The sequence below is a fragment of the Pteronotus mesoamericanus genome, unplaced genomic scaffold (genome assembly GCF_021234165.1).
Source record: "Pteronotus mesoamericanus isolate MK-2021 breed Mesoamerican mustached bat unplaced genomic scaffold, CSHL_Meso_final contig_1193, whole genome shotgun sequence".
In the NCBI taxonomy this organism is placed as follows: Eukaryota; Metazoa; Chordata; class Mammalia; order Chiroptera; family Mormoopidae; genus Pteronotus; species Pteronotus mesoamericanus.
The window spans coordinates 192,469-220,461 of NW_026555039.1; the positions used below are offsets into that span (position 1 = coordinate 192,469).

The following is a 27,993-nucleotide window of genomic DNA, read 5'->3' on the forward strand; positions in this document are numbered from 1 at the left end:
TTGCAGGTTCGATCCTCTGTCAGGGCACAGACAAGAAGCAACCAATTAATGCATAAATGAGTGGAACAACAAATCGATGTCTCTCTTTCAAATCAGTGAATAGCGCGCTGGTCTGGCTCAGTGGACTGAGCGCTGGCCTGCGGACTGAAAGGCCGCTGGTTCGATTCCCAGTCAGGGCACGTGCCTGGGTTGCGGGCCATGCCGGCGGTTGGGGGCACGTGAAAGGCAAGCACACATCGATGTTTCTCTCCTCTTTCTCCCTCCTTTCCCCTCTCTGTAAAAATAAATAAAATATTAAAAATAACATCAATACATAAAAGTTTTTTTAAAAAATAAGCTGTCCTGACCTGCATTGCCACTTAGATGGTACCGTTTGGACCAGGAGCAACAGCCAAGTCCTCTAACCTGCCTTTATTCCCACTTTCCCCGAGACGAGAAAATGTCTCCTACCCCATCAAAACAGAGGTGCTGGTCTCCCTGGGAGGTGGCTAGGGGCTGAGGGCATCGGAGGGGGGAAGGACCACGGCCTTTGCTCACACCTGCGACATTCCAAAGGAGGGTCGGGGTGGCGAGCGCCGCGGGCCCGGGGCCGACGCCCCGCAGGGGAGTGAGGGCGGGGCGTCGGGCGGGGCGCGGGCAGCGGAGGCCAGCCCCCTGCAGGCGGGGCCACCGGGCGGGCTCCGCCCGCCGCCCACCTGCCCCGCCCCGCCTCCCGCCGCTGAGGGTCCCGCGGCCGCGGCGCTCCGGCCTCTCCGCGCGCCCCCGCCCGCCCCCGCCGCCGTCGCGCTCCCTGAGGCCGGCCTGCGGCGTCCTTCGCCCCGCCCGCGCCCCCGGCCGCCCGGCGCCTCCTCCATGGGTGAGTGCGGGGCCCCTGGCCATGCCCCGCCGTGCAGGCCCACCAGCCCCGCCGCCGCCGCCGCGCCAGCTCGGGGAAGGGGCGGACGGGCAGGGGCGCCGCGGCGGGGGCTCAGTCCGCGCCCTCCTCTGGGGAAGGCCTTCCCGAGGCGGGAGGTGGACGCGGGCCTGGGAACCAGGGCGGCGGGGGTCCAAACTCTGCCCCCGTGTTGGGGCTCGCGTCAGCAGCACCCCTCCCCCGGCCCTGCAAGCTGGCCGGGGCGGGCAGCCTCTCTGCCTCTTCTCTGCCCCGTCTTTGCCCCCTCCGCAGTTGCACCCCAGCTCCTCGGAAGAGAGGCAGCTTGGAGGGGGCCGGATTCTGTGTCAGAGAGGGACGGCGGGTACGGGGGACCACCTGGGCCTTTGAAGGGCGTCCCTACAGAGAGTGCTGTGGAGGGCAGAGGCAGGAAGGGTCCGTGGGCCACTGGGCACCCCCCTCCCCACCCTCCTGCAGTCCTGCAGGGGTCCCCGCGGAAGTGAGGAGCCCCACAAGGTCACTGAGCCACCCCCCTCCCATACTTGTGGGACTGAGGGAGGGAGCAGCTTATTTCCAAAGCCGTTTCTCCCCGTGGAATCTGGACAATTTCCCTGGGGAGCAGCCACAAGAAAAGGGCTCTGCACACAGATTCCCGTGCAGATAAGATGGCATTTAAAAGAGAAAGGGACACTGACCTCCTTTGAAGGGAGGTTTGAGGAGACAGCCCCACCCATCCTCTGGTGGGGAGACTGCTGGGGCCCTGGGGGAGCCTGGGTGCCCCTGCCTGGGGCGCACCCTTCCCTGGGCCCCACCCGCCTGATAACCTTCTGCTGTCTCCCCCGCAGACGCCAGGAGCCTGGCGGAGGAGAAGGGCCTGTGCTGTCAGAACCCCGGCTGCATGGACAAGGGACGGGCGGCCAAGGTAGGGAGCCGGAGGGCCTGGGGGCTGCTGGGAGTTGGGGGACAGGGCTCTAGTCGTCCTTTCTGTTGGGGCACAGACACATGGATGTCCACGGGACCCCGGCAAGGCTGCAGCTGGCTCAGCCCCCGCGCCGTCTGGGTTCACGGGTGGGCAGGGACACTGGGTGGCTGGCTCCGGAGCAGTGGGGAGGGAGGACTGCAAAAGCAGGGCCACCCGTGACAGAGGTGTCCCAAAGGTGACAGGAGCTGGAGCCCCGTGTCACGGATGAGGAAGCTGAGACTCCGCAGGGGGAAGGGCCCCCCCAAGGTTCTGTCCCCATCCAGCTGGCCCTCTTCCTACGAGCCAGGCCACCCTTCTGGCCTGGACGTGGGTCAGGGACACTTTGGAACTTGGCGGCAGTGGCTGTGGCCCCGGGGTAGCAGGACCCGGGGGCTGAGGAGGGGCCAGAACCAGGGGGACAATGATCAATAGGACGCAGCACTTCTGCCTGCGACGTGCTGGGCACTGTGCCACACACTTTCTGTGCCTTGTGCGTCGCTCGTGGGCGCTCTGCCGGGAGGACGTCACGGCCCCATTTTGCTGGTGAAGATGCCGAGGTTCCGAGAGGCCCTGTGACGTGGCTGAGACCCTGCAGCTCCGGGGAGGCCGAGCCAGGAATTGGTCTCCTCCCAGCACCCATTTCAGTGACAATAGTAATAACAGCCACAAGCTGCCATGTCTCAGGCTCTGAGGACTCCGTGTTGCTTCATTCGGGCCCCCTGAGCTTGGTCCTGTCATTGTTCCCACTTACAGATGGGGAAATGGAGGCTCAGAGGGGCAGTGGCTCACCCGGGGACTCATTGCCAGGATGTGGTGGAGCTGAGATTTGAATCCGGAGCCCAGAGCCGGGGTCCTCGCCGCTGTGGAGCTCGGCTCTGCCAGCTGCAGGAAATTAAACATGCCACCCCCTCCCCTGGTCCCGCCGACCACCCTCCTCCACCCAGACACACACGCATACGCTCTGCACAGGAAGACCACGTTTAGAAGGAACAGTTAGAAGGAACGTGGAGGACTGTTCTGGGGGCGGGGAGCGGAGTGGGAGGCTTCCAGTTGCCGTGGTCACCAGGCAAGGGGGTGTCGGTGATTCAGACACAATCCGCTGGCACGGAGGGTGCCTGGCATTGGGGCTCTGGTGTTGGATGGTTGCCTCTCCCCCAGATGGGGGCTCCTGGCAACAAACTGGCGTCATTACCCTCACCGTACAACGCGTGGCGGGTCTGGGCGGCCTTGCGGTGGGCAGCCTTGCGGTGGGCAGCTGCTCCTGGGGCGGGGCCTCACGCTGCTGCTGCAGGCGGAAGCGGGGGTAGGAGGGTCCGGCTGTCGCAGAGATGAGGCCCGTGGATGAGAGCTGGTTTCTGAGCGAGTCCGCAGGGTCTGAGCTGGGTCCTCTGCAGTCCTCAGGGCCTAGCCAGCCCTGGTCTGCCTGGAGCTCAGCAGCGCTGAGGGTGGCATCAGCAGCTAGACAGTTGCCTGGGCTGCAGGGGGAGCACCCAAGCCCTGCCACTGGTGGGTCCCACTTTGGGACAAATGGCGCAGACTCACTTCAGGAACCTGAGTGATCAGAGGGAGGAGGGCTAGTCAGGGAGGGCATCCTGGAGGAGGCGGCCTCTAGTGGCTGTAAAACCATCAATAGGCGAGCAGGAAGGGGGAATTGCCACAGGCAGGAATATGGAGGCAGGTCTTGCCAAGGGATGAGGTGGCAGGAGGAGAGGTGAGAGGAGGTGAGCGACAGCCAGTTTGGGGATAAGAAGAAGCACCGCTGACTGGGCATGTTTATGTGTTAGGCCCTCACTGAACCCTTGTGAGAACCTCAGGAAAAAAGCATTATTATTTTTCCCACGTGACGTGCAAGGAGCTGAGGCTCACAGAGGTGAAAGCACGTGCCCACATCACGCAGCTTGACTGGCAGAGCGTGGCCTGGAGTGAGGTCAAGAGCCTGGCTCCTTGTCCCCTCTCCGGCCGTTCTAGGAACAGCCAGCAGGGTAGTGAGCTTTCAGAAGGGGATGACATCATTCAGGGACCGAATCAGGTTGAAGCATCTGCCACGGCAGGCCCAGTCCTAGACCCTGTACGCGTCCGGGAAACAGAGGTCCTGCCTCCAGGAGCTGACATCCTCACCCCGCTGGGAGGAGGGAGGCAAGGACTGGGCTTTGCCATACTGGCCCCCCGGGCTGCCCTGGGGGCAGGGCCATCTTTCAACAGGCCTGGACCCTTCTTCTGGGCCCACCCTGAGGTTTTGTTTCAATCACTCCCGGGTGCTGAGGCTCCGGGGATGAATCAGCTGCCCCACCCCTGCTTCCTTCCCCTGGAGTTCACTCCGGGGGCAGGAAGCTACCAGGATGGGCTTCCTGGAGGAGGCTGCTAGCATCCCGAGGAATGAGGAGGTACTGAGACAGAGGAGAGCAGAGTGCGCAGGGGGCGGTGTTGGGGCCTGGAGGAAGGGGAGAGGAGCTAGAGCTGGATGCGGAGCACACTGGATTCAGGTGAGGAGTCTGCACCATCTGCCTAAGACAGCGGTCCCCAGCCTTTTTGGCACCAGGGACTGGTTTCCTGGAAGACAATTTTTCCTCTGGGTGGGATGGTGGCGGGTGGCAGGGAGACTGGAGGTGGAGCTCAGAGCATAATGGAAGTGACGCTTTGCTTGTTCACCTCCTGATGTGCAGCCCGTTCCTAACAGGCCACGCTGTGTGGGTCCACGGCCCGGGTGTTCGGGACCCCTGGCCTAGGAGACCCCAGGATGAAGATGTGTAGAGTAGCCCACACCTGTGAGCTCGAGTCAAAGTCCACCTGTTTCCAGCTGCATGGCCCCAGGCAAGTCACTACACCGCTCTGAGCCTCACTCCCGGGTGTGTTGCGACGAGGATCACAAGGAGGTTGCATGTGGGGTGCGTGGCACAGAGCGCGGCACGCTGTAGGTATTCAAGAGAATGCCGGCTGTGACCACATGCTCGTCCACCAGAGGGCGAGAGAGGCCCCGGCTTTAGGGGCACCTTCCTTCCCCTCCCTGAGATCTGAGACGGCCCAGGGTCCCATCCCCGACCCCCCCACCCCCACCCAGCGGACACATGGTCACGGTGCCTCTGTCCTGTTCCCCTGGCAAGCAGAGCTCCTGCGGTCCGTGGGGAGATGGGGCAGGGGTCACTTCCTCCCTGGGGCCAGGGATGATGCGATGGTGTCCCCACTCTTCTGCAAGGGAACCACCAGCTGGACAGGGTCTGGGCCCTCTTGAGCTGGGCTCTTTGGTCAAAGTCTGTTGAAGGCACCCCAGGTCCCAAGGAGACATGGGTGAGGGCTGACACTGGCCCTGGGGACACTGGGTTACCGCACTTCAGGGGGTAGAAGGTTTGGGGGTGTTCATCCTGGAGAGGGGCGCCTCAGTGCATCATCCTCAAAGGTGATGGTCTGGCAGCCACCATGTCCTCAGCACCTATTGTATGGCCTGCCAGGCTTCCCCACGGGGACCTCCCCAGCCCTCGTGCCTCCGCTTGGCAGGAGGGACGACCTCATCCCCACTCAGGAGACAGCCACTGAGACATAGGGAGGCAAAGTGACTAGCCAGGGCAGACCACCCAGGCCGGTGTGTCCTTATGGAGGAGCTGCCAGGAGGAAAGGCCCCGAAGGGCCTGGCAGAGAGGTGAGCGTGGGTTCAGCGTAGGCGGGAGTTTGCAACAGCTGAAGCCATTCCCCGATGTGCCTAGGCAGTGAGCACCCTGTGCCTAGCAGTATTCAAGCAGCGAGAGCAGAGGCTGGATTTGCTGACTTCAGAGTTCCCTCCCAGCTTAAGGATGGGCTGTGAGGAGGCAGGGATGAGGGCGTGTGTGTGTGTGTGTGTGTGTGTGTGTGTGTCAAGGGCAGGGGTGGCCAGATGAAGTCCAGTGGACACGTGGACGCGAGGCAGAGGAAGGGGTGGGCCTGAGGTCCCTGTGGAGGAAGAGTGGGCAGGATGTGGTGAGTCATGGGCCAGGCAATCACCTACTCCCCTGGGCATAAGAGGTGGGGGGCCAGGGTGCTCTTGGGAACGGCCAGGTTCTGGGGTTCCCTGGAGATAACTGGTCCTTTCAGATGCTGGACAGCTGCGGACAAGGGGCTGCCCAGCCTGCACCTGGAGAGAGGGGCAGGACCAGAGAAGCAAAGCCCAGCAGTCCTGGGCTTTGGCGAAGGAATTTCAAGGCGGGAGGGGGGCGGGGGGGCACCTGAAGTCTGGGGCAATGACCCAAGAGGCAGAGACAGATGACCCAGTACATGTGACCTGGCCCAGATAAGTAGCTCTGGTGTGGATCCAGCCCTAAGGACGGTCGCACCTGCCAGGAGGGGGCTCCAGGCTTGTTGAGGGGCCTGAGGGATGTGGTCTTTGATTGAGAAAATGCAGGTGGGCCTGAGCTGAGGCCCCCTGGGTCTCTGGCCCAAGATCTGCCCCAGGGTGGCCGAGGTCACTGCACCCACCTCAAGGGAAGGGGGAGGTGTGCGTGGGGCCAGGGCGCCTGCCTCCTCAGCGGTGCCCCTGTGTCCCCATGCACTCCCTGCACCCCAAGTTCCCGGAGGAGAGGGGAGCTGGGAGCCACCAAAGGGCGCACGGCCCCTTTCCCAGCCAGGCCGTGCCTGAGCCAGGAAAAAAGAGGGGGACGCAGAGACAGGCAGGCGGGTTTCTCAGGCGCCACCGAGGCGCAGTTCAGAATCCAGCCATTTATAGTGGAGAGGAAGCGAGCCTGGCTTGGGGCGATTCCCAGGGCGGGCTCGGCCTGCGTGTCCCTCCGCCTGGATGCCCTGGGGCCCCTCTTGCCGGACAGGGCAGCTTCCTGCCGTGAGGATGGGCGAGCTTCTCTGACTTAAAGCCCAGGTTAAAAACCACAGACTTTAAACTTTCTGGAGCTCTGTAAAGGGCCAGCCCCTCGGGGACAGTGACAATCGCCTCCCCTCCTCCCCGCAGCCCGGACCCTAGGTTACTGCTCCCCGAGCGCCGGCTGGGTTTCCTGCCACCGCCTGGGCCGCCCCGTCGGCCGCCGGGCCCTTCCCGGGATGCCGGCGCTCCCCTAATCGGAGCCGGGCGCGCCGATGGTACGTCCCGGCCCGCCCAGGTGGTAGCGCCCGCGCCGGCCTACCGTAATTCCCCTACGCCCAGGGCCCCCCGCCGGCGCAGAGCGACCGAGCCTGCCCCGCCCTGCCCCTCCCCAAAGCTCTGGGCCCCCTAGCCCTTCGCGCCCCCCAGAGAACTGGACAATTTTGGCCCGAGTTCCAGCTACAGGGGAGGAGACCCAGGTCCCTAGGTGAGTCTCACCGGGAAGCTGCGATCAGGACGGGGGCGGGTCTTTGCGCTGAGGCTCCCTCTAAGTTAATGGACAGAACCCGGAGTGGAAAGTCCCGCGGAGTCCCAGGCCCACAGGTGGGTAGGATGGGCGCCACTGGCTCTACCTCTGCGGGTGGAATGGGTCCAAGCCCCTGCCCGCGCCCCAGTGATTCGAGGATGTCATCGGCTCCAAGATAGGCCGTGAAGAGCCTGTGGAGCCCCAGCCCTGGGGGGTGAGGTTTGTAGCTCGGAGGAGCGTCATCGCTGGGCGGTTAGGAGGCTCCGCGGACCCTGCCCCATTTGGGCGTCTCAGTGGGTCTCAGGCAGAAAGTCCTCTGGAGGCCGGCAGGGGGCGAGAGTGCGTGTCCGGCAGTGGAGTGGCTGGGGGCATATGGCAGGGGAGAGACGGGGAGAGAGGACAGCAACTCAGGAGAGCCCTGCCGGCCGGAACCAAAGGCCGGGAGATGGAGGCCGGGGTCCCTGGGCCCTAAAGACTCCTCAGGAACTTCCCCCAGGCTCGGGGACTTGAGGCAGATTTTACTGTTCCTTTGCCTCTTGGCCAGGGTCTGGGCACACATTCGGACCCAAAAGCCATCAATAGAAAGAAAATTCTAGAGAACTGGCCCGTGCCCTCTTTGCACAGATGGGTAAGGGCAGAGTGAGGTGGGCCCCAGGCGCCGTCTTCAGCAGCCCAGGCACATGCCCTCTCCCCCACCCCCTGCCCCCGTTTCCCTGCCAAGGAGCCTTCCCTCTGGCACTGGAGAACGGTGCTGGGGAAGGCGCTGGCTGCGATGCCAGCGTCCCAGGCTCCAGGGTCAGTCACACTTGTGCTGGGGCAGGGCAGGGGACCACGGCTGTTGCCTCTCCTTGGCACTGGGTCCCCGCCAGACTGGGGAGGAGGGGGCCTTGCTGGCTTGGGGGCCTGTGCGGTGGGCCTGGCCGTGGACAGGTTCTCTACGCTTCTGCCATGTGCCCAGCTCACGGCAGGGCTTTAGGGCAGGCTCTGCCTCCAGGTGGCCCTCGCGCCCAGAGGACAAGGGTGAGGCCCCGACCGAAGGGAAGGGTGGGGCTGGGCAGGCCGCTGGGAATGAGGCGAGCAGCCTGGCAGAACTGGCCCGGCCCTGGCTGGCCTGCCCACGCATGCGGCCTCCACCCCTGGATTTCCGTGGTGCCGGATGGGGCCCCGGGGCCAGCTTGCTCCCCGGGGCGCGTAGCCCGGGTGGGAGCCTTGGGCAGGGGTGTCCCTCCAGCAGGGAGCCCCAGCTGCTGACTCCACTGAGGGCAGAGTGCAGAGCGGGCCCCAGACCCTGCTCCATACCCGCGTGCTCCGGGGCAGAGAGCTCCCTGTCCCACTGCAGACCAGGCGGGGCCACAACCACTGTGGGGGTGGCAGTGCCCACAGGCCACTCTCTCTCTTTCTGGGGCTGGGGGAAATGAGAGGGGGCTCCTGCCTTGGAGACTCCATTATTCATCAGCCCCAGCATCTGGTTTCTGGGTATCAGTTTCAACAAGCCGGCCCTGACTCAGGGGCCTGGAGCAGGGGCTGGGCTGGGGCGGGGCTGGGGAGGGCCCCTCCCCAGCAAGTCAGAGGCTGGGACCTCTCTGGCCTGCTGCAGGGCATGGACTATCTCAGCTCTGTCTCCCAGAGAGGAGGGGGTGGGGACCAGGAACCTGCAGAGGGCTCCTCCCTCCCCTGGCGCAGGCAGGGCCTCCTGTCCTCCCCAGCTCTGTTGGCTCCTGAGCTCTGCACACTGGGCCCTGGGACAGCAGGGCCCTGGCCCTCTAGGGGGAACCCCCACCCTGACTGGAGGACCAAGCAGGAGCGTGATTCAGGGATGGCCAGGGCCTGCTCACTCAGGTGACTTCCAGTGACCTGCCCCAGCCCAGCCTTGGTGGTCTCTGATCTGACCTTGTTGCCCCAGGTCAGTGGGTTCCCCTAAGCTGGCTTTGGAAGACACCTTGTCCTCAAGGGGGCGGGCCCCAAGGCACTGCTGCCAGAACTGCCACTCAGCTGTGCCTGGGACAGGGAGAGGTCCAGAGCCCGGGCGCTCATTTCCTACTTACTAGCTGGTGGCTTTGGGGCGAGTCCCTTCACCTTTCCAAGCCTCTGTTTCTTGACCTGTTAAACGGGGACAGTAACAGCATCTCCTCCCCAGGATCTGGGAGAAGAGTGAGCAGGATCTGCTGCTCCAAACTCCTGGGACAGGCCTTGCTCTTGGGAGGGCTCAGCGCTGGCCTATGGGGTAGTAGCGGGGGCAGGGATCGTGTGCAGAGCCACCGGGATTTGATGTGGAAACCGACCTGCCCCAGCCAGCAGGCGAGCCTGTGGTCGGGCAGGGGGCCTTGTTGACTGTTGGCCGCAGGAAGGGACGTCCTCGCTGAGACCTTCCCTGCCCCAGTGGCCTTCTCTGGCGTGAAGGCCCTCCCTCGGCTGCTTCACGCGGTCACCATCAAGTCCGCCCTGAGCCCCTCGCATGCGCTGGGACTGGTTAAGTGTCGAGGGTGCAGGATGGGCCAGACAGCCAAGACCCTGGCCTCGGGGGCGGGTGTGCTAGCAGGGGAGGCGGTGGGCAAGCGAGCTAAGAAGTAAAGTAACTTCAGGTGGTAAACACTTAGGAGGGAAGAATTCACTTTCAGAGATCTGAGAGTAGGAGGGTGAGGGGCTATTTATTTTGTGAGGAGGGTGAAGGCCCCCTGGGGAGGTAGCATTTAAGTTGGGGCGCATTGCCAGCCGTTGGGAGATCAGAGGCCCATGGTGTTCCAGACAGCGGACCCAGACGTGCAGGCGCTGTGCTGGGGAGGCGGCTCGCAGTGGGGGGGGGGGGGGGGGGGAGGCCAGCGTGCCGGGCCACCGTATGGGACTCGCTGGCCAGGAGGGGAGGTGGCAGCCAGGCTGTGCTGTGATTTTATTCTACACTATTGGAGAAGTTCAAGGGGGGTATGGGGGAGGTTCCGTGATCGATCGGACTTCACTTTTCCAATGCTTGTGGTATGGACGGGGAAGGAGTCGGGCGCGGGAGTGGAGGCAGCGCCTGGAACCTCCCAGCCCTGGTGAAATTGCCGCCTTCCTCAGGGCCATCCCCAGAGGCGACCCCTCCTCAACCTCGCTCCCCAGGGCCACACTGAGGAGGAGCTGTCTAAGGGGTGGGCAGCCGATGACAGCATGGTCCCCTTGCCCCATGGGTGCCGGAGTGTCCCGAAGAGGCCATTCCAGAACCTCAGAGTTAGAAGCCTAGATTCTAGCCCTGCCTGTGGACTCGTATGTCCCTTTATCCCCCACGCGATGGGAATGAGAGTAAAAGAGCTTTGACACGGCTGCTACAGTGGGGACCCCAGCACCATACCCCACCCTGGTGGGCCTCCTCTGGGCCCCGACTGGCGCCCCCTGGCGGTGGGGCGCGCGGACGCACCCAGTGGGAGCAGCTGGGACCTCCAGGATCGCCAAGTTGTGCTGCGGGGTTTTCCTGACCCCTCTCACCCCACTCCTGGGGCTCCCAAAGGAATACCTTCCCCGCCCTTTCCGCCCAGAGCCTCCGCCCTCCCCCTGCGCCTCCACCTGTGGTTACCGGGCCTTCCCCGCCTCCGCCTTGGGCGCCGGCCTGGGCAGGAGGAGCAGGGTCTGCGCCCCAGGCTGCGAGGCGGGGTCTCTGGCGCCGCCGCTTGATGACCCTCGGGAGGCCCTCTGAGCGCCGGATGTGCGGCTGGGCAGTCTGAGGTCAGAGCTGAGAGGGGTGTCCCGGGTTGGACGGGGAGCGGGGTCTGAACACCGAGGGGGACTATGTCCCTGTCCCCTCTCTTCTGCCGCAAGCACTCAGGAGCTCCCCCAGGAGGAGCAAGTCCAGGGGGCCACTTGGTGCCCGGGTCGGGGCTGGGGGTCGGCGCGGAGGCCCGGGCTGGCGGAGGCGGAGCCAGACCCCGCGGGTGGGATGGGTGTTCCCGCCCCCCGCCTCCCCCCCACCGTCGCTCCCGCCGGGGTCCCAGGCTCGGCTGGGGCGGGCACGCCGCACAATGGCAGGAAGCAGGGCTCCGCGCTTTGTCCGGCGGGCGGCGCAAACCGCCGCTTCCTCCGGCCGCCATGGGGACGGGTCCCGGCGTCTCCGGGCACCGTGCGACCTCCAGGCCCAGCCCTGGGGTGCCCTCCCGGGACTCTGCGCCCTACTGGGCGGGAGGGCACGCCCGCGACCGGGAAGGCCAGGTATGGGGCACGGGGAGCCGGGGCGGGGCAGGGCACGTCTCCAGGGCGGGATGGGACACGCAGCGGCCGATCCCCCTGTCTGGGCGCACACCGTGGAGGCTGGGGCCCTGAAATGGGTGTCCCCACCCCGCCGCCGAGGGGGCCAGGCAGCAGAGGTGAGTCGACCACCCTGGTCTTTTGTGTCTGGGGCTGCCTCCGGAAACACCTGTGGGTCCCGGGGCCAACCCTCCCCTTTCCCTTCCTCCGCCCAGGCCTGTCACACCCCTTTTCGCCTGCCTCTGGCCCCCCCCCCCCCCGCCCTTGGGTGAGGGGGGAAGCCACTTCCGGTGCAGGGCATCCTTGTAGGGCAGGGCCTTGACCGTGCTTCCCCAGGGCCCCCTCTGTGTTTGTAAAGCCCTGGTCCATTCGCTGCCTTTTGAGACGCTGTGACCTGGCTGTTGGATTGTGTGGGCTCTCCATTCTCTGGATTGAATCTGGGAACGATGGTTCCTGGACTCCCGATGCCCCTCCCCCACTGCCCTCAGAAGGTGGGGGTGGTGGGCAGCAGGCCCCTGGGTCTGAGAGGAGGGGTCCGACGTAGCGCCCTTTGGCTCCGGGGAGGCCCCGCCCCTGGAGCAGGCTGTAGGAGACCCTGGGGCTTGGCCAGGGAGATGGGAGGAGGGGTTGGGGAGCAGACATGGGAGGGAGCTGTGCCCACCCAGGGGGCTCTGGTTCTCCCTGGGGGTTCCCGGAACCTCAGCCTCAACCGGACCTGTTGGATTAAGTGGGGGTCGTAGGCCTGAGCCTGGGGGCTTCAGGGCGATGGAGGCAAGGCGGCGGGCAGGCTGGGCCCTGGCCCATCGTTACCGGTAGTGCCTGTCTTAGTAGGGCTGGTCGTGGGAGGCAGAGGTGCTGTGGTGGCGGCCGCACCGAAGCCGCCACGGTGCTGGGAAAGACCTTCCTGAGTGTCCCCAGGGAACCCGGTGCCGCCACAGGGTGGGCACTAATAGGTGCTCACTAAATATTGCATGAATTCTGAATCTGCTGTAAGAAGTGAATCTTACCTGTAAGAAGTGTAAAACCTGCCATCTACATACTTGGTATAACAATGAGATTGTGGCACAGAACTGGGGACTTGGTGTGGGAGGGTCCCAGAGACGCTCCGCAGGACCCCTGCCACCTGGCGTGGTTCCCGCCCCGTCACCCCCCACCCACAGTGAGGCCAGGGCTGGGTGGCTGGGAGCCTGGCTCGGCAAACGTGGCTGCGGGGGCGGCCCCGAGCGGCCTGGTGGGGGCTGGAGGGGGCGCCTGTGCCAGGCCGGACTCCGGGGGCGAGAGGCTTGCAGAGCGGGCCGCCGGCAGGGCCGTGGGAAGGAGGGCTGACAGGCGGGGGCCTTCCCCAGATTCACTGTCAGGAGAAGGTGCTTGGAGCTGGGGTGGGGGCGGTCCAAGACGCTGCAAAGCCAGACCCTCTGTGAGCTGTCGGCGTGCCCTGGGGACCTGGGGAGGGGGGCGGGCAGGCAGCGCTGCGGCTGAGGATGGCGGTTTTCACACTTGATTCAGATGAAGAAGACAGGACGGGCTTCTTTGGCCGAAGGGAGCCCCTCAGCGCTGTCTCAGAGCCTGAGAACATGTTGAAGACCCCAGGGAGAGGGTGTGGGAGTGGGGACACCGGGCACTCGGGCCGCCGTGGGGCACCCAGGCCACAGTGTCTGCGCTTCCTGTCCCGGGCCCGGGGCCCCCAGAGCAAGTGTCCTCCTCAGCCTGCCTCTTTCCTGCCTGACGGCTGAACTACCACCGGCTCCCTGCTGTCTCCACGGCCCCAGGCTGCGAGGCCCGCCCCCCCGCCCCCGCTGGGCGCTCTGTTCTCAGGCCCCCGAGAGATGGCGAGAAGGTGGCGGAAACCTGCCGTCTAGAGCCGCACTGGCTGGGCTCAGCCCTGGCTGCACCGGCTGTGTGACCGTAGGCAAGCTGCTTCACCTCCCTGAGCTTTGTTGTCCTCTTCTGTAAAGCAGGGGCGATCGGAGCCCCTGCTTCCTGGGTGAGGAGCCCCGAGAGCAGCCCCGGGCACACAGGCGGCCACATCATAAGTGTGGATGAGGCCTGTTCGGCCACCTCCGCCCTTCTCCCTTCGGCCACGGTCTCTCTTGTCCAGGCTCTCCTCACCCTGTCTGGCATCTTGAAAATTTCAGATGGGGTTCTCCACAGCCAAAAACTCTTCAGCGACCCTCCGTTGCCCGAACAATAGAAAAGTGTTTGTTGAGAGGGCAGGGCGGCAGGAAGGGCAGCGCGTGGGGTCCTCGCAGGGCGGACAAGGTGTGGCGGTGACAGGGTAAAACACGCAGGTGTGGGGTAGAGGGGAGCGCCACGGAGCGGGAGGGGGCAGAGGGCAGGTGGTTAGGGGAGCCGAAACGCTGGAAGGGCCGCAGGGTGAGTGCAGTGAAGATCTGCAGGGCGGAGCCCGTCCTTCCGTATCTGGGGAAAAGCGTTTCAGGCCGAGGGGCTCGCAGATCCAAGGCTCAGAGCGGGGAGTGTGCCTGAGGGTCAGCGAGTCGGGGCAGGAGGTCAGGAGGGGGGCAGGGGGAGGCCCCCCAAACCCACATACTTGAGTGACAGGGAAGGCCCCTGCAGGTGTCTTTGAGTAGGTACCTGTGCCCCCTCTTTGAACGGGGTCCACTCTGGTCTCTTGGAGGACAGACTGGAGGGCGGGGCGGAATCGGGGAGCCGGGAGCCGGTCAGGAGGCCATTGCTGAAATCCAGCTGAGAGGTGGGAGGCCCGGCGGCTGGGGCCTGGGGACAGTGCCGGCTGGGGAGGCTGGAGAGCGTGGCCCGCCTGGTTGAAGCTACAGATAGTAAAGGTGGAGAGTTTTCACACTGGCTGGGTGGGGGTGGAACAGAAAGGTCGGAGGTGACCCCACGATGTTCGTCCTAATGTATGAGTCTCCCAGGGCTGCCGTCACAAGCTGACACCAGCTGGGTGACTTCAGAGCAACAGAAGTTTGTCCTCGCAGCTCCGGTGGCTGCAGGCATAGGCAGGGCGGTGCGCCTCCAGGGCTTGAGGACAAGGCCGTCCTTGCTCTTGGGGAGGTGGGGGGCCCAGGTGCTCCTTGGCCTGTAGATGCGTCACTCCCTTCGCTGCCTCCGATGTCACATGGTCTTTTCCCTGCGTCTCTGTCTCTCCATATTAGGACACTAGTCGTATGGTTACTCCGTAGTCTATACTCTGTGATTATAGACTCCAGGATGACCTCATATTAACCTAATGACAGGGCAACGACCCTATTTCCAAATAAGGTCCCATGCTGAGGTTCCAGGAGTTAGAGCTGAACCTGTCTTTGTGCTGGACACCGGCCCCTTACAACTAGAAGGCCTTGGATTGGTCGAGGTGGTTGGGTTGACGGAGATAGTTGAGCGGCCTGGAGAAGCTGGGAGTCTGCGTGCAGAAGTTGGGGTGCTCGTTAGACTCCAGGGAAGAAGGGAGGAGGGCGGTCTGGCCTGAGGTCGAGGTCCTGCCCAAAGATGTAACCCTGGGAGCCCTCGGCGTCTGGGTGGTGTTCCCAGTCCTGAGACCAACTGAGTCACGGGATGAGGGTGTGGGTGAAGGTGAGAAGGGGTCCGCGGGTGCGGGTGGGAGGTGAGCAGGGAGCCCGCTGAGCGTGGGTCCGGGGCACCGAGGTAGAAATGGTGTCAGAGAGACCACCGATGGCAGGTGCTGGGTCCCGTGAGAACAGACAAGGGGCCTTAGACGCGGGGAGGCTGGTGGGAGAAGGGCGAGTTTGGTGTGGGACGGGCGGGGGCACGGACTTGAGGGAGAGGGTCTGAGAGACGCGGGGCGAGTCGGGAGTGCCCAGGTCTGCCGTCGCGATGGCAGCTGGCTCAGGCAGGAGTCTCGGATGAATGCTGCCGCCCGGGGTGTGCGACCGGTGGGGGAGGGGTCCTTCAGAGTGTCACCCCACAGATGACGTATTCATTACACAGAGAAAAAGGGGTTTTGCAAAGGACCTGGCGCTGTGGGTGCTCGGAAGTCACACAGCTCTCTGTGTCCCTGCCCAGATGCCCAGCCTGCCACGCCCGCGGTCCCCAGACAAGTCCACCTGGAGGGGCTTCCTGCCAGACCATTGGCTCGGGCACTTGAAAACTCTCAAATGTCACGAAAAACAAACAAAAAAAGTATCGGGGTGTTCCTTTTTTTCTTTTAGTATAAAGATTTTATTTATTCTAGAGAGAAGGTGAGGGAGGAAGAGAGATTGAAACAGTGAATGGTTGCCTCTCGTGCCCCCTACTGGGGACCTGGCCCCCAACCCAGTCATGTGTCCCACCTGGGAATGGAACAGGTGACCTCGGTTTGCAGGCCAGTGCTCCATCCACTGAGCCACACCAGCCAGGGCTTGGGGCATTTATTCTTAAAGGAATAACCAGATGCAACCAAACTCGTGTGTGAACCTCGATTGATTGGCTCCTGAACGGGAAAAACATCGACTTCTGCGGCTGGGAAAATGCAGAGCTAGACTCTCCCCGGACTGGGCACCGTGTGCAGGGAGCGGCGGTGGCATCGGGTTTTGTAGCACGTTCGCGCTCCTAGGGGACCTCTGGATTTCTGCTCCGGGGGCCGGGTAACGCGAGAGCCAGTGTGGCAAAATGTGAACAAGCGGGGCAGCAGGAAGCGTGTGTGGATGTCGTTGTGCTGGTTGTTCAGCGTTCTGTAGGTCTGAAATATTTTCAGACGTGAAGCTGGGGAAGAGAGAGGAACGAGAGGAGAGGCTGGGAGGGCGTGCGGAGGCGCGGAGGCCTGGTTCAGGGAGTGCGGCTGCAGGGCAGCCGTCCCCGGCTTTCTGGCACCAGGGACCGGTTTCGTGGAAGACAGTTTTTCCACGGACGGGGGTAGGCGGGATGTTTTGGGGATGATTCAAGAGCATTCCATTCGAGCCTACCTCCCGCTCTGCGGCCCGGTTCCTGACAGGCCCGGATCGGAACCGGTCCGCGGCCCAGAGGTTGGGGACCCCTGCGGTAGAGGAAGCGGGGAGGCAGAGCGCAGCTGAGATGGAGAGGAGACGCGTTGGTATGTGGATGGGAGAGGCAGCCCGAGGACGGAGGAGAGGGCACGTGCCGCGTCCTGTCCCCCGCCTGTCCCCACACCCCGGCCAGAGGGGTGTGGGTCTCGGGGGTAGGCCGGCTTTGGATTGGGGCGGGGCCAAGCCCCCCACAGCCCCGGGCAGGTGGGCGGACGTGGTGGGGGCGGGGGCTCACGGGCCCTCGGCGTCTGATGGCTTCCGTTTCTCTAGAAAAGTAGGAAGCGGGGTCCCGGGGGTGGGCCGTGGGCGGTCGGGGGACGAAGGAGCAGATGGGAAAGTCGTGTGTGGCGGTCGGGGAGAGGTAGGCCTGGGCAATAAGGTAAATCGGGGACCACGTCCGTAAGCAACCGCAGGGGAACCCAGACATCCACACCTGCCCCCGACGCCTCTGTACCCGCTTCCCACCTGACTTTGGGAGCTGGGCAGGGTTGGCTGTTCAGGGGCAGACAGGTCCCCAAGCCGAGGGCGGAGGCTCCGAGGGGGGCGGCGGGAGGGCCGTTCAGGCCGAAACAGCATGCGGGCCAAACCGAAGTTCACTTCTGGGCGTCCTTCCTGCCCACGCTCCAGGAGGCGGCCCTGGCCGCGCCCGCCTGGTGGCCACTCCCCCCCAGAGAGCAAGCCTGCCCCTTGGCACCGCGTTCCTGGGCAGAGCTTGCTTTTCCCCTCATCCCTTGGGATGGACACACGGTCGTGCTTGTGAAACGCTTGTGGAGAGAATTACTGAGCGCGAGGCGCTGCGTCGGGGGAGGATGGGTGGAAGTGAGCAGCCCCTGAGGGCCCGGGAGCCGGGCCGGGGGCCTGCGGGGGTCTGGGCCGCAGCCCCGCGCACCTCCTGTCCCTCGCCCCGCAGGTATGCCACCACACAGATTGCCAGCAGCTGCACCACCGGGGACCCCTCAACCTCTGCGCGGCCTGTGACAGCAAGTTCCACAGCGCCATGCACTACGACGGGCATGTCCGCTTCGACCTGCCCCCCCAAGGTGAGCACGCATCGGGGCCCCCGTCCGGCCCCCGGAGTCCCCAGGGTTGTTCCGGAATCCCTGTCTGGGGGCACAGTGTCTTGGTTACTGTTGGACCCGTGACAGGAGCGTCAGAAGGACAAGAGTCCACTGTCAATGATGAAACACAAGTACGGTTCAGTCCCTTTTGTTCCACAAGTTTCTTCACGGGAGAAAAGGCTGGGGACTGTGCCCCACCTTGGGAGCAGACCCATCTCTGCTGGGGGTGGGTCTGCACCTCCCCCCGAAGGCCCTGCCCCTGGATGGGGGCCAGTGTGGGGAAGGTCCCCTTCTTCTTGTCCTCGGGCAGGGGACTTCTGGACAAACCTTCCAGCCAGGAATAGAGGCAGTGGGGGCGGGGGGCAGGTCAGAGGAACTTGTAGCAGGAAACAAGAAACCCCTCTGCTGAATAGGGACCTGGCCCAGGCCCACCGCCAACTGGCTGTGCTGGGGTGCCAACGCTTTGTCTTCTTTCTCAGCTGGTCAGAGGCACAAAAGACTGCCCCTCTGCCAGGGCCTCCTGGGACTTTGGGTGTTGTCACCGGGGTGGGGGTGGGGAGGCCCGAGAGAAAGCCGTGGACCTCGGTCCCTTCCTGCCACAATCCCAGGGCCGGCTTCCTCGTCCCTATCTCGTAGAGCGGTAAACTGAGGCTGAGGAGGACTTGTATGGGGAGCAGGGCAGCCCCTGCTGTGTCCTCTCAGGGTCCCCGTGTGTTTTTGAGTCGGGGAATAAACAGATGATAAGCGACAACTGAGCCCCTCTCCTCACAGGCCAAAGGGCCTCTGCTCGCTGCGGGGCACAGGGTCAGCAGCGGGCAGTGGCCCCTCTAGAGAGGGGCGTGCTGGGAGGCTGAGGAGGGCCAGGGAGGGAGCAGGCACATCCCCACCCCCACTCTACTCCAAAGGCTCCGTCCTGGCCCGGAACGTGTCCACCCGATCATGCCCCCCACGCACCAGCCCTGCAGTGGATTTGGAGGAGGAGGAGGAAAACTCGATGGATGGCAAAGGGTAGGTGAGGGGCGGGTGGGCAGAGAAGACCCCTGAGGGGCCCCAAGGCTGGGTCTCAGATCGGAGATCCAGGCACCAGAGGCTTCAGGTGGGCTGACTGGAGACCCCTCCCTGTGCCTGGGGCTGCCCTGGCCAGCCTCCAGGGCTTCACCTGACCAGGTGCCACTGGGTGTGAGTCCTGCGCTGGCCACCAGAGGGCGCACAGTCCCGTCGCCGGCTGGCCTGTCTGACTGCTCCAGTTACTTGGTCACCTGGGGTGATTGAGGTGTGGGAGGCCAGCCAGGGCCCACTCAGAACACACTCTGGCAAGGAGCCACTGTGCCTCCAGCCTCTGTCCTCACCGGCTTCCCTGCAGGGACCGGAAGAGCACAGGCCTGAAACTCTCCAAGAAGAAAGCCAGGAGGAGACACACAGACGTAAGGAGCCCAAGGGCCGGCAAAGGGGCCGGACAGCCTCTGCCTCCCCCAGGCCCTTTCCTTCCCTCCCGAGAGGCTGGGCCTGCCTGCCCTGAGCCCCAGGACCGGGGATGGGCCCCGCATGTCCCTCCCGAGAGGCCGGAGGGACGCCAGTGGCCTCCCTGGGACAGAGGCGGGCCGGCGGGCCCCTGCCTTCTCTCCCCTCCTGGACCATGGGGTGGGGAGGGCGGGGGACAGGGGCACGGAAGCTGAGACCCACGTCCACTCAGGACCCAAGCAAGGAGTGCTTCACCCTGAAATTTGACCTGAATGTGGACATCGAGACGGAGATCGTCCCGGCGGTGAAGAAGAAGTCACTGGGGTAGGGCTTGGTGGGCCTGAGTGTGGGCGTGGGCAGTGGGCAGGTCCAGTCCCCTGTGGAGAGGAGTGTGTGTGTCTGTGTGGTGGCCTGTGAGCCTGTCCCCACCTGCGACGGACCCTCGTGGCCCGAACGCCAGCCTGAGGGAGCGTGCGACCGGGCCTGCGCACCTGTGTATGTTTTCCTTCCCTGTCTGCATGGCCCGGTCCCGGGGTGTGGCCCGCCTGTGATTGTCTGCCCTAGTGTGCAGACAGGAGTGTGTGTAAACACGTGCAGGACACACCTCTCTGGACAGGAGTGTGTGTGCGGCATGTACCTGGGTGTCTGTGTACCTGTGTGACCCCGTGGGTGTCTCCCTTTTCCATTGGGAAGGTGGGGGAGAGGGGAGCTGGGGTTGTGGCTAGGGTGGGGGTTTGTGTGGCTGACCCCTAACAGACACAGCTCCCGTCCTGGAACAGGGAGGTGCTGCTGCCCATATTTGAAAGGAAGGGCATCGCACTGGGCAAAGCGGACATCTACCTGGACCAGTCCAACACACCTCTGTCTCTTACCTTTGAGGCCTACAGGTTCGGGGGACACTACCTGCGGGTCAAAGGTAAGTGGCTGGCTGGGCGATAGAGGGGCTGGGGCCTGGCCAGGCCTCCTGGAGGTGAGTGCAGTGCCCCAGGCTCAGGTTCCCCTTGGCCCTGGCCTTGAGCAGGCTCATTACCATACAGGTGTCTCTCTGGGGCTGTGGTGGGTGTGGCCAGTGCTGGCAGGGCGGAGTTTCAGGGAGGGCAATGAGGCCTCGGTTTGGATCCTTGGGGGAGAGAGAACAGCCCCCCACACCGGACCTCCATGTTGAGGACCTCTCCTTGTCCCCTAACGCTGCCCTAGCCAAGCCAGGGGACGAGGGGAAGGCGGAGCAGGGAGTGAAGGACCCCAAGTCCCTGAGTCTGCCAATCCTGAGGCCAGCCTGCCCCCCGGCGCTGGAGCGCATGGACCCGCAGAGCCGCCGGGAGAGCCTGGACATCCTGGTGAGGGGGAGGGCCTCAGGAAGTCGGCTGGGCCCCTCACTGCTCTCTCTTGGGGCTATAATCTCCCGTTCCGGAAAATGAGGCTGGCTCTGAGAATCGGGGGCCCGCTGGGTCTCAGGCGGTGGGTCTGTCTCCAGGAGTCTGCTTGGTGCCCGGAGAGCATATGCATGGGTCGTGCTTGTGTGTGTCCAGGCAGTTGCTGGGGGAGGCGGGACTTCACGTGTCACTGGCTGTGTGTGTGTGTGGTGGGTCCTCTCGGAGCTGTACTTTTAAGCACATGTGACTGTGAGTGTGTGTGTGTGTGTGTGTGACTCTCCACACATACTCCGGGCTTGTGACCGGGGTGGGGGGCTGTGGGGGCCAGGGTGGGGCTGGTCTTGACTACTCCTCCCTGGCCAGGCCCCTGGCCGCCGGCGAAAGAACATGTCGGAGTTCCTGGGGGAGGCAAGCATCCCTGGGCAGGAGCCCCCCACGCCTTCCAGCTGCTCTCTGCCCAGCAGCGGTGGCAACGACAGCTGGAAGAACCGGGCCGCCAGTCGCTTCAGCGGCTTCTTCAGCTCAGGCCCCAGCACCAGCACCTTCGGCCGGGTATGCGGTCCCGTGGGCCTTGGGTCAGGGCAGCGGGTTGGCCCTGACCCCTGACCCTGACCCTGACCCTGGTCTCCTCCCAGGAGGTGGACAAGATGGAGCAGCTGGAGAGCAAGCTGCACGCTTATGGCCTCTTTGGGCTGCCCAGGCTGCCCCGGAGGCTGCGCTTTGACCACGACTCCTGGGAGGAGGAAGGGGATGAGGAGGAGGACGAGGATGACGCCTGCCTGTGGCTGGAGGACAGCTGGCGGGAGCTCATTGACGGACACGAGGTGGGTGCCGCCACAGCCCCCTCCTCCCTCTTGTGGGGAAAGGGGGACATTATCCCTCCACTTGGTGGGACCCTTCTGAGGGCCCAGTGACAGGATGTTCTGCAGGACAGCCCTGTCAGGCCGCTGTCGTTAGCCCACTCTGGGGAAACCGAGGCGAAGGGAACCCTCCATGTGTCCTGTAGACGTCTTGTTGGCAGAGGAGGGCCCAGAACTTGGGGGGCCTCTGTGTCTCCACTGGGGAAGGGAACCTCCATGCAGGGGTGCTCACCCTGCCCCTCCCTGGCTGCCCCTGCTCTTCCCACAGAAGCTGACCCGGAGGCAGTGCCACCAGCAGGAGGCGGTGTGGGAGCTCCTGCACACGGAAGCCTCCTACATTAAGAAACTGCGGGTGATCACTAATGTGAGTAGGGGGCCACAGGGCCCAGGGCCACCCCACTGCCTCCCCTGGCCTCCTCTGGGCATCCCCGAGCAGTTTGGGCCTTTGCAGAAGGATCAAAGGGCAACAAAGGGGAAGGAAAACCAGAGGAAGGCTCTGCCCTGGGCTGGAGGTGGTTCCCACGCCGGAGCACAGGGGACAGGGCTTCCGGTAGGTTTGGTGGGTGGAGCTGAATTAACACAGGCTTCATTCTTTAACTCCCTCATTCAACGGCTATTCCTGAGCACCTGCTGGGTGCAGGTGCCCAGCCGCCCACACCCTAGACGTGGAGACAGAGTGGGTAGGCACTGGGGAGTAGGGACTTTGACCTGGGGGGAGCACCTGTCCTGGGCTTGGAGGTTCAAGGAGGGCACCCCCTGAGCTGAAACTCAGAGGCTGAGCCAGGTCTGAGGAGGAGGAGAGTGTCCCAGGCCAGGCTGCAAGCTTTGCTCCAGCCAAGGCCTGGGCCAGGTGATCCTCTTTGTCCCAGGGGGCCTCAGGGCCTCCTGGGAGGATTAAGGGAGAGAGGGGAGCCTAAGAATCTGGGTGGGACGTCAGGACTGGGACCACCCCCTCAAGCTCAGTGCTTCCTACCCCTATAGCTGTTCCTGTGTTGCCTCCTGAACCTGCAAGAGTCTGGGCTGCTGTGTGAGGTGCGGCGGGGCTTTAGGGGTGGGGAGGGTACAGGAGCGGGCGGGCCTGGGCTTGGCGGGGCGGGGCGTCTGGGATGGGGAGGGGCTTAAGTGGGGGGTGGCGCTGGAAGAGAGCAGGACCAGCGGGGGCAGTGGGCCTGGGGCCCAGCCTGGCATCAGGGAGTAGGGGGGCGGGGAATAGGTGTGGAGTTGAAAGGGTGGGACGTACGGGGGCTGGGTAGGGGCAGGGTAAGGACGGTAGGCTGGGGGCGGGACCCAGCGCTCCTCCCGCTCCGCATTCCTCAGGTGGATGCGGAGCGTCTGTTCAGCAACATCCCCGAGATCGCGCGTCTGCACCGAGGGCTGTGGGGCAGCGTGATGGCGCCGGTGCTGGAGAAAGCGCGGCGCACACGGGCGCTGCTGCAGCCCGGGGACTTCCTCAAAGGCTTCAAGATGGTACGGGCTGAACATGGGCGCGGGTGACGGGAACAGGGCCGGGGAGCCTATCCCATCTGTCCGACACCCCAGCCTCCCTTGGACCAGTGGCTCCGCACGACCCCTAGTGGTCAGAGCCAAAGAGTTCCGAGTCGGTCACCCGGGTTTACCCCATCTGGCCGTCCACCTTGCTATCTGGCCGAGGGTGGTCACCCTCGCCAAGACTCAGTTTCCTCATATGGGAAATAGGGATAATAAGCGTGCCACCTGCTGGGGTGGTCGCAGAAGTGCAGCCAGGAAGAGCTGCGGCAGGGCCCGGCCCTCGGCGAGCACCGGGTAACCGGTGTTTCTTCCTCGCTGCGCCAGTTCGGCTCCCTCTTCAAGCCATACATCCGGTACTGCATGGAGGAGGAAGGCTGCATGGAGTACATGCGCGGCCTGCTGCGTGACAACGACCTCTTCCGGGCCTATGTCACGGTGAGGGCGGGGAGCGAGCTGATGGGCCGAGGCGAGGCGCAGGACCTGCACCCACCGGGGCGGCGCGGGCGGGGTGGTGGGCGTGGCCTGCCCTGAGCCCCGCCCCGCCGCCCCTCCTGCCGCAGTGGGCCGAGAAGCACCAGCAGTGCCAGCGGCTGAAGCTGAGTGACATGCTGGCCAAGCCCCACCAGAGGCTCACCAAGTACCCGCTGTTGCTCAAGTCGGTGCTGAGGAAGACGGAGGAGCCCCGAGCCAAGGAGGCCGTCGTCACCATGGTAACCGGGGCAGCGGGCAGGGTCCCTCGGAGGCTCGCAGCCCCTCCTTGGTGCTGAGCCTTCGTCCGCCCCGCAGATCGGCTCCGTGGAGCGCTTCATCCACCAGGTGAACACGTGCATGCGGCAGCGACAGGAGCGGCAGCGGCTGGCGGCCGTGGTGAGCCGCATCGACACCTACGAGGTGGTGGAAGGCAGCAACGATGAGGTGGACAAGGTGGGCGGCCTGGCCCCGCGGCGGGGGAGGGAGAGTGGGCCAGGCTGGCAGGCAGGGGCCATGCCGGAGCCTCGCATGAGGACTTCTAGCAGAGACGGAAGGTCAGCCCCTGACCTCTGCCACACCTATACGCCACCCGGCCCCCTCCTCCCACCAGCTCCTGAAGGAGTTTCTGCACCTGGACCTGACAGCGCCCATCCCTGGTGCCTCCCCCGAGGAGACCCGTCAGCTGCTGTTGGAGGGGAGCCTGAGGATGAAGGAGGGGAAGGACAGCAAGGTGACTGGGGGACACCCCGTACCCAGGGCCCGTGCCCTTCGCGTCCGTGTGCTGCAGGTGTGGCCCAGCCCTTCCTGAGCACCTCCTGGATATAGTCCGAGGTGCTCAGCTGCCCTGCCAGGTGGGCGGTTTGAGAGCTAATGACCTTGGGGTCACATCAGAGAGAATGATCTGCCTGCAGTTTCCCCTTTTTTTCCCCCTATTCCGGAACATAAAGCTCTTTCGAATTAAAGTATAGTTAACATGGAGTATTATACTAAATATTATTAATATAAATTAATATATTTATATTTATAACATAAATTAGTATGTTTATATTATAAATATAAAATATTATATTAAAGATGTGTAACATAGTAAGGCTTCATATTTATATGCCTTACAAAGTGATCACCACAAAAACTCCACTGTACAAAGTTACTGTGATATTATTGACTGTTCTCCGTGTTGTACTTTGCACCCCTGTGACTGACTTGTGTTCTAAGTTTGTCCCTCTTACTCCCCTTCACCTTTTTGCCCGCATCCCCACCACCCAACGCTGTGGCCACTATCAGTTTTTTTGTATCTGTGAGTCTTTTTGTTTTGTTTATTCATTTGTTTAGCTTTTTGGATTCCACGCGTATGTGAAATGCTGCATACGATATTTGTCTCTGACTTATTTCACTTAGCATAATATTCTCCAGGTCTGTCTGTGTCACACATGGCAAGATTTCATCCTTTTTCATGGCTGAGTGATACTGCAGTGCACGTCAGTATGCACATACACGTGCCCACACGTATCCACTTTTTTAAAAAAGGCTATTTTTAGACAGAGAGGGAGGAAGACAGAAGCATCCATGTGTGGTTGCCTCTCATGCGCCCCCTAGTGGCGACCTGGCCTGCAACCAAGGCACGTGCCCTGACTGGGGATCAAACCAGCAACCCCTCGGTTCTCAGGCGGGTGCTCAGCCCACTGAGCCACACCAGCCAGGGCTATGTATGTGCGCTGCTTTTTTATTCACTCATCTATTGATGAACACCTACTTTGCTTCCGTATCTTGGCTGTTGTAAATAATGCTGCCATGAACATGGTGCATGTATCCTTTTCAATTAGTGCTTCGTTTTCTTCAGATAAGGGCCCAGAAGTGGAGTTGCTGGGCCCTTCTTTGTCTCTCGTTATAGGCTTTGTTTTAAAGTCTATTTTGTCTGATACAAGTATTGCTCTCCCAGCTTCTTTTGTTGCTGCTGCTGTTTACATTTTCATGAAACATCTTTTCCTTCCCCTGACTTTTGGTCTGTGTGTGTCTTTCACCCTGGCGCCTCCCAAAGGCAGCATCCGTACGGCTCTTGGCTGTTTATGTATTTAGTCACCCTCTGTTCTTTCAATAGGGCACTTAGTCAGATTACCTGTGAAGTAATTATGGATAGGTACATACTTATTGCCATTTTGATTGTTTTCACACTGTACAGTATTTATAAGTGGTTGGTCTACTCTCTTCACTCTATGTTTGCCTTTACTAGTGAGGTTTTTTTCCTCACGTTTTCTTATTTCTAGTTTTGGCCTTTTCTTTCCTGTTTAAAGAGCTCCCTTTAACAACTGATTGATATTTCCCTCTCACATCAATATTTCTCTCCTGTTCTTTTTCCCTCCTGTCCCCACCCTTTAAAAATAAGTAAAATCTTTCATAAAAGAGAGAATTCCCTTTAACATTTTTTGTAACGCCGCTCTAACAGAGACGAGCTCCTTCAGCTTTTGCTTGTCTGGGAGAATCTCAACCTTTCCTTCGGTTCCGAACAATAAGCCTGCTGGGTGTCCTTGGTTGTAGGCTCTTTCCTTTCCTCGTGTGGAATGTATCGTACCCCTCCCTTCTGGCCTTGCCTGCACCTCACTCCTTACAAACTCGGCGGCAGGGTCACAGGCTGTCGGGTATCTGTCCGGCCCACTTGGTGCCATGTGGGTTCCTGGTGAGCCAGGGACAGCCCACCCCCTTGCTCCTGAGCTACATTAACCCTTGAGGCACCGAATAACCCAGGGCCTGCAAGGCATGCTTTTAAGATTACTTCCCTTTTCCTTTTTAACGTAAAGTTTTAATTGAAATAAGTCACAAGTATATAGCTTGATGAAAGAAAATTATCTTGCATTGCATTTTGATTTTGCTCTCAGGTTCATGGGGGTGGGCGGGGGCAGTGTGTGACAAGGCCCGAGCGCCCCCAGGGGAGCGTGTTGCCGCAGACGGGGCCCCAGGACCCCGGCCTTGACCCCTGGCCTCTCCTGCTCCCCCTCCTGCCCTCAGATGGACGTGTACTGCTTCCTCTTCACGGACTTGCTCTTGGTGACCAAGGCAGTGAAGAAGGCTGAGAGGACCAAGGTCATCAGGCCACCGCTGCTGGTGGACAAGATCGTGTGCCGGGAGCTGCGGGACCCCGGTGAGGAGCCCCGCCCCCTGCTCCCGGGTTGGGGCTGGGACGGGCAGGGGCCCTGGCCTCAGCTGACACTGATTTGAGCCCTTCCTAACTAGGCTCCTTCCTCCTCATCTACCTGAATGAGTTCCACAGCGCCGTGGGGGCCTACACGTTCCAGGCCAGCGGCCAGACTTTGTGCCGTGGGTGGGTGGACTCCATTTACAATGCCCAGGTGAGAGTAGAACGCGGGGTGGGTGGGTGGGCGGGGCAGCCTGGTGGGGCCACTGCGCACAGCCCGTTCTGCCCCACGCACCTCCACCCCCACCTCCACCTGCAGAACCAGCTGCAGCAGCTGCGTGCGCAGGAGCACCCGGGCGGCCAACAGCACCTGCAGAGCCTGGAAGAGGAGGAAGACGACCAGGAGGAGGACGAGGAGGAAGATGAGGAGGACGAGGAAGGTGGGGAAAGCAGCACTTCGGCTGCCAGCTCCCCCACCATCCTGCGCAAAAGCAGCAACAGCCTGGACTCCCAGCACTGGTATGCGAGCCCAGGACCACCCAGTGGGGGCCCAGGCGGGTTCTGTCTTCCACCACCGTCTGTCCAGGCGGGACTGGCAGACGATTTTCAACTTGACCACCTACTCAGGGTCATTAGTAGCTGCCAGGAGCCAAGCTGAGGACTCTCAGACTGTATCCAGCAGGAAAGAGCTCTGTGGTGGGGACAGATGCCATTGCTGGTGTCTGTTGTGGGCCCAGGAGTCGGGGAATCTGGGGCACCTGCCCCACATTTGCCACCTCTGAGCCTTGCGTGCGGGGAGGACGGGGTTGTGGACCGCTGCGTTGCCTGGCACAGGCTGCAGCAGGCCGGCCGGGTGTCCTGGGCCTGGGCTCACTTTCCCCTCCCGGCCCCGCAGCGCCTCAGACGGCTCCACAGAGACCCTCGCCATGGTGGTGGTGGAGCCTGGGGAGACGCTGTCCTCTCCTGAGTTCGAGGGCGGCCCCTTCAGCTCCCAGTCGGACGAGACGTCTCTCAGTACCACTGCCTCATCTGTCACGCCAACCAGCGAGCTGCTGCCCCTGGGTCCCGGGGACAGCCGCTCTTGCTCCATCGACTCTGCCTACGGCACCCTCTCCCCCACCTCCCTGAGGGACTTTGTGACTCCGGCTCCCGTGGCGGAGCCAGTGCCCCAGCTCCCAGAGTCCCCGCAGGCCCCGTCCCCCGCGCCCTCCCCCCGCCTCCGCCGCCGCACCCCCGTCCAGCTGCTGCCCCACCTGCCCCACCTGCTCAAGTCCAAATCTGAGGCTAGCCTCCTCCAGCTGCTGTCGGCAGCCACTGCCCACGGAGCGCCCCCAGCCCCCAGCCGCAGCCTGTCGGAACTCTGCTTGGCCACTACGGCCACTGGCACCAGGACTCAGGGCCCCCCTCGGGGAGCTGGGCCTGGCTGGAATTGTGGGGGGGCGCCAAGCCCCGGCAGTGGCTCTCGGCCGTCAGAGGTGGCGGACAGAACCACCTACCTGGCCGGGGAGCCTGAAGGGCCCGCGGGGAGGAGCCGAGACTTGCCCTCAGGGGCCTCGCCCAGGGTCCAGCCTGAGCCCCCCCCGGGGATGTCTGCCCAGCACAGGAAGCTGACGCTGGCCCAGCTCTACCGAATCAGGACCACCTTGCTGCTAAACTCCACGCTCACTGCCTCGTGAGTGGCCTGGGTGGAGAGAGGGCAAGTGGCCCCAGCGTGCCGGCACGGGCGGCACCGAGCCCTGGGAGTGGGCAGGGGCGCCGCTGTGGCTGGGAGCGGGTGGCATCTGGGGATGTAGATGGAGGAGGGACCGTGAGGCCTGCCCCAGAGCAGGGGTAAGGGGTCTTCAGAGAGC

General features: G+C 63.1%; 1 protein-coding gene across 2 annotated transcripts; it reads left to right on the forward strand.

The window, feature by feature from the left end:
• Positions 1-804: 804 nt before the first annotated feature.
• Positions 805-27,819, forward strand: PLEKHG5 (pleckstrin homology and RhoGEF domain containing G5). 2 transcript variants are annotated; one of them, XM_054583267.1, is made up of 21 exons: positions 805-856; positions 1,717-1,793; positions 17,213-17,342; positions 18,266-18,368; positions 18,724-18,784; positions 19,054-19,145; positions 19,601-19,737; positions 20,019-20,158; positions 20,558-20,746; positions 20,830-21,018; positions 21,323-21,418; positions 22,036-22,086; positions 22,372-22,521; positions 22,867-22,977; positions 23,103-23,252; positions 23,329-23,466; positions 23,624-23,743; positions 26,017-26,149; positions 26,242-26,357; positions 26,463-26,662; positions 27,039-27,819. In XM_054583267.1, the coding sequence occupies exons 1-21, from the start codon at positions 853-855 to the stop codon at positions 27,817-27,819; spliced, it is 3,168 nt and encodes a 1,055-aa protein (XP_054439242.1). In that variant the 5' UTR covers positions 805-852. The 2 variants fall into 2 exon arrangements, with proteins under 2 accessions (XP_054439242.1, XP_054439235.1); XM_054583260.1 differs by lacking the exons at positions 805-856; positions 1,717-1,793 and adding an exon at positions 11,182-11,311.
• Positions 27,820-27,993: the final 174 nt, after the last annotated feature.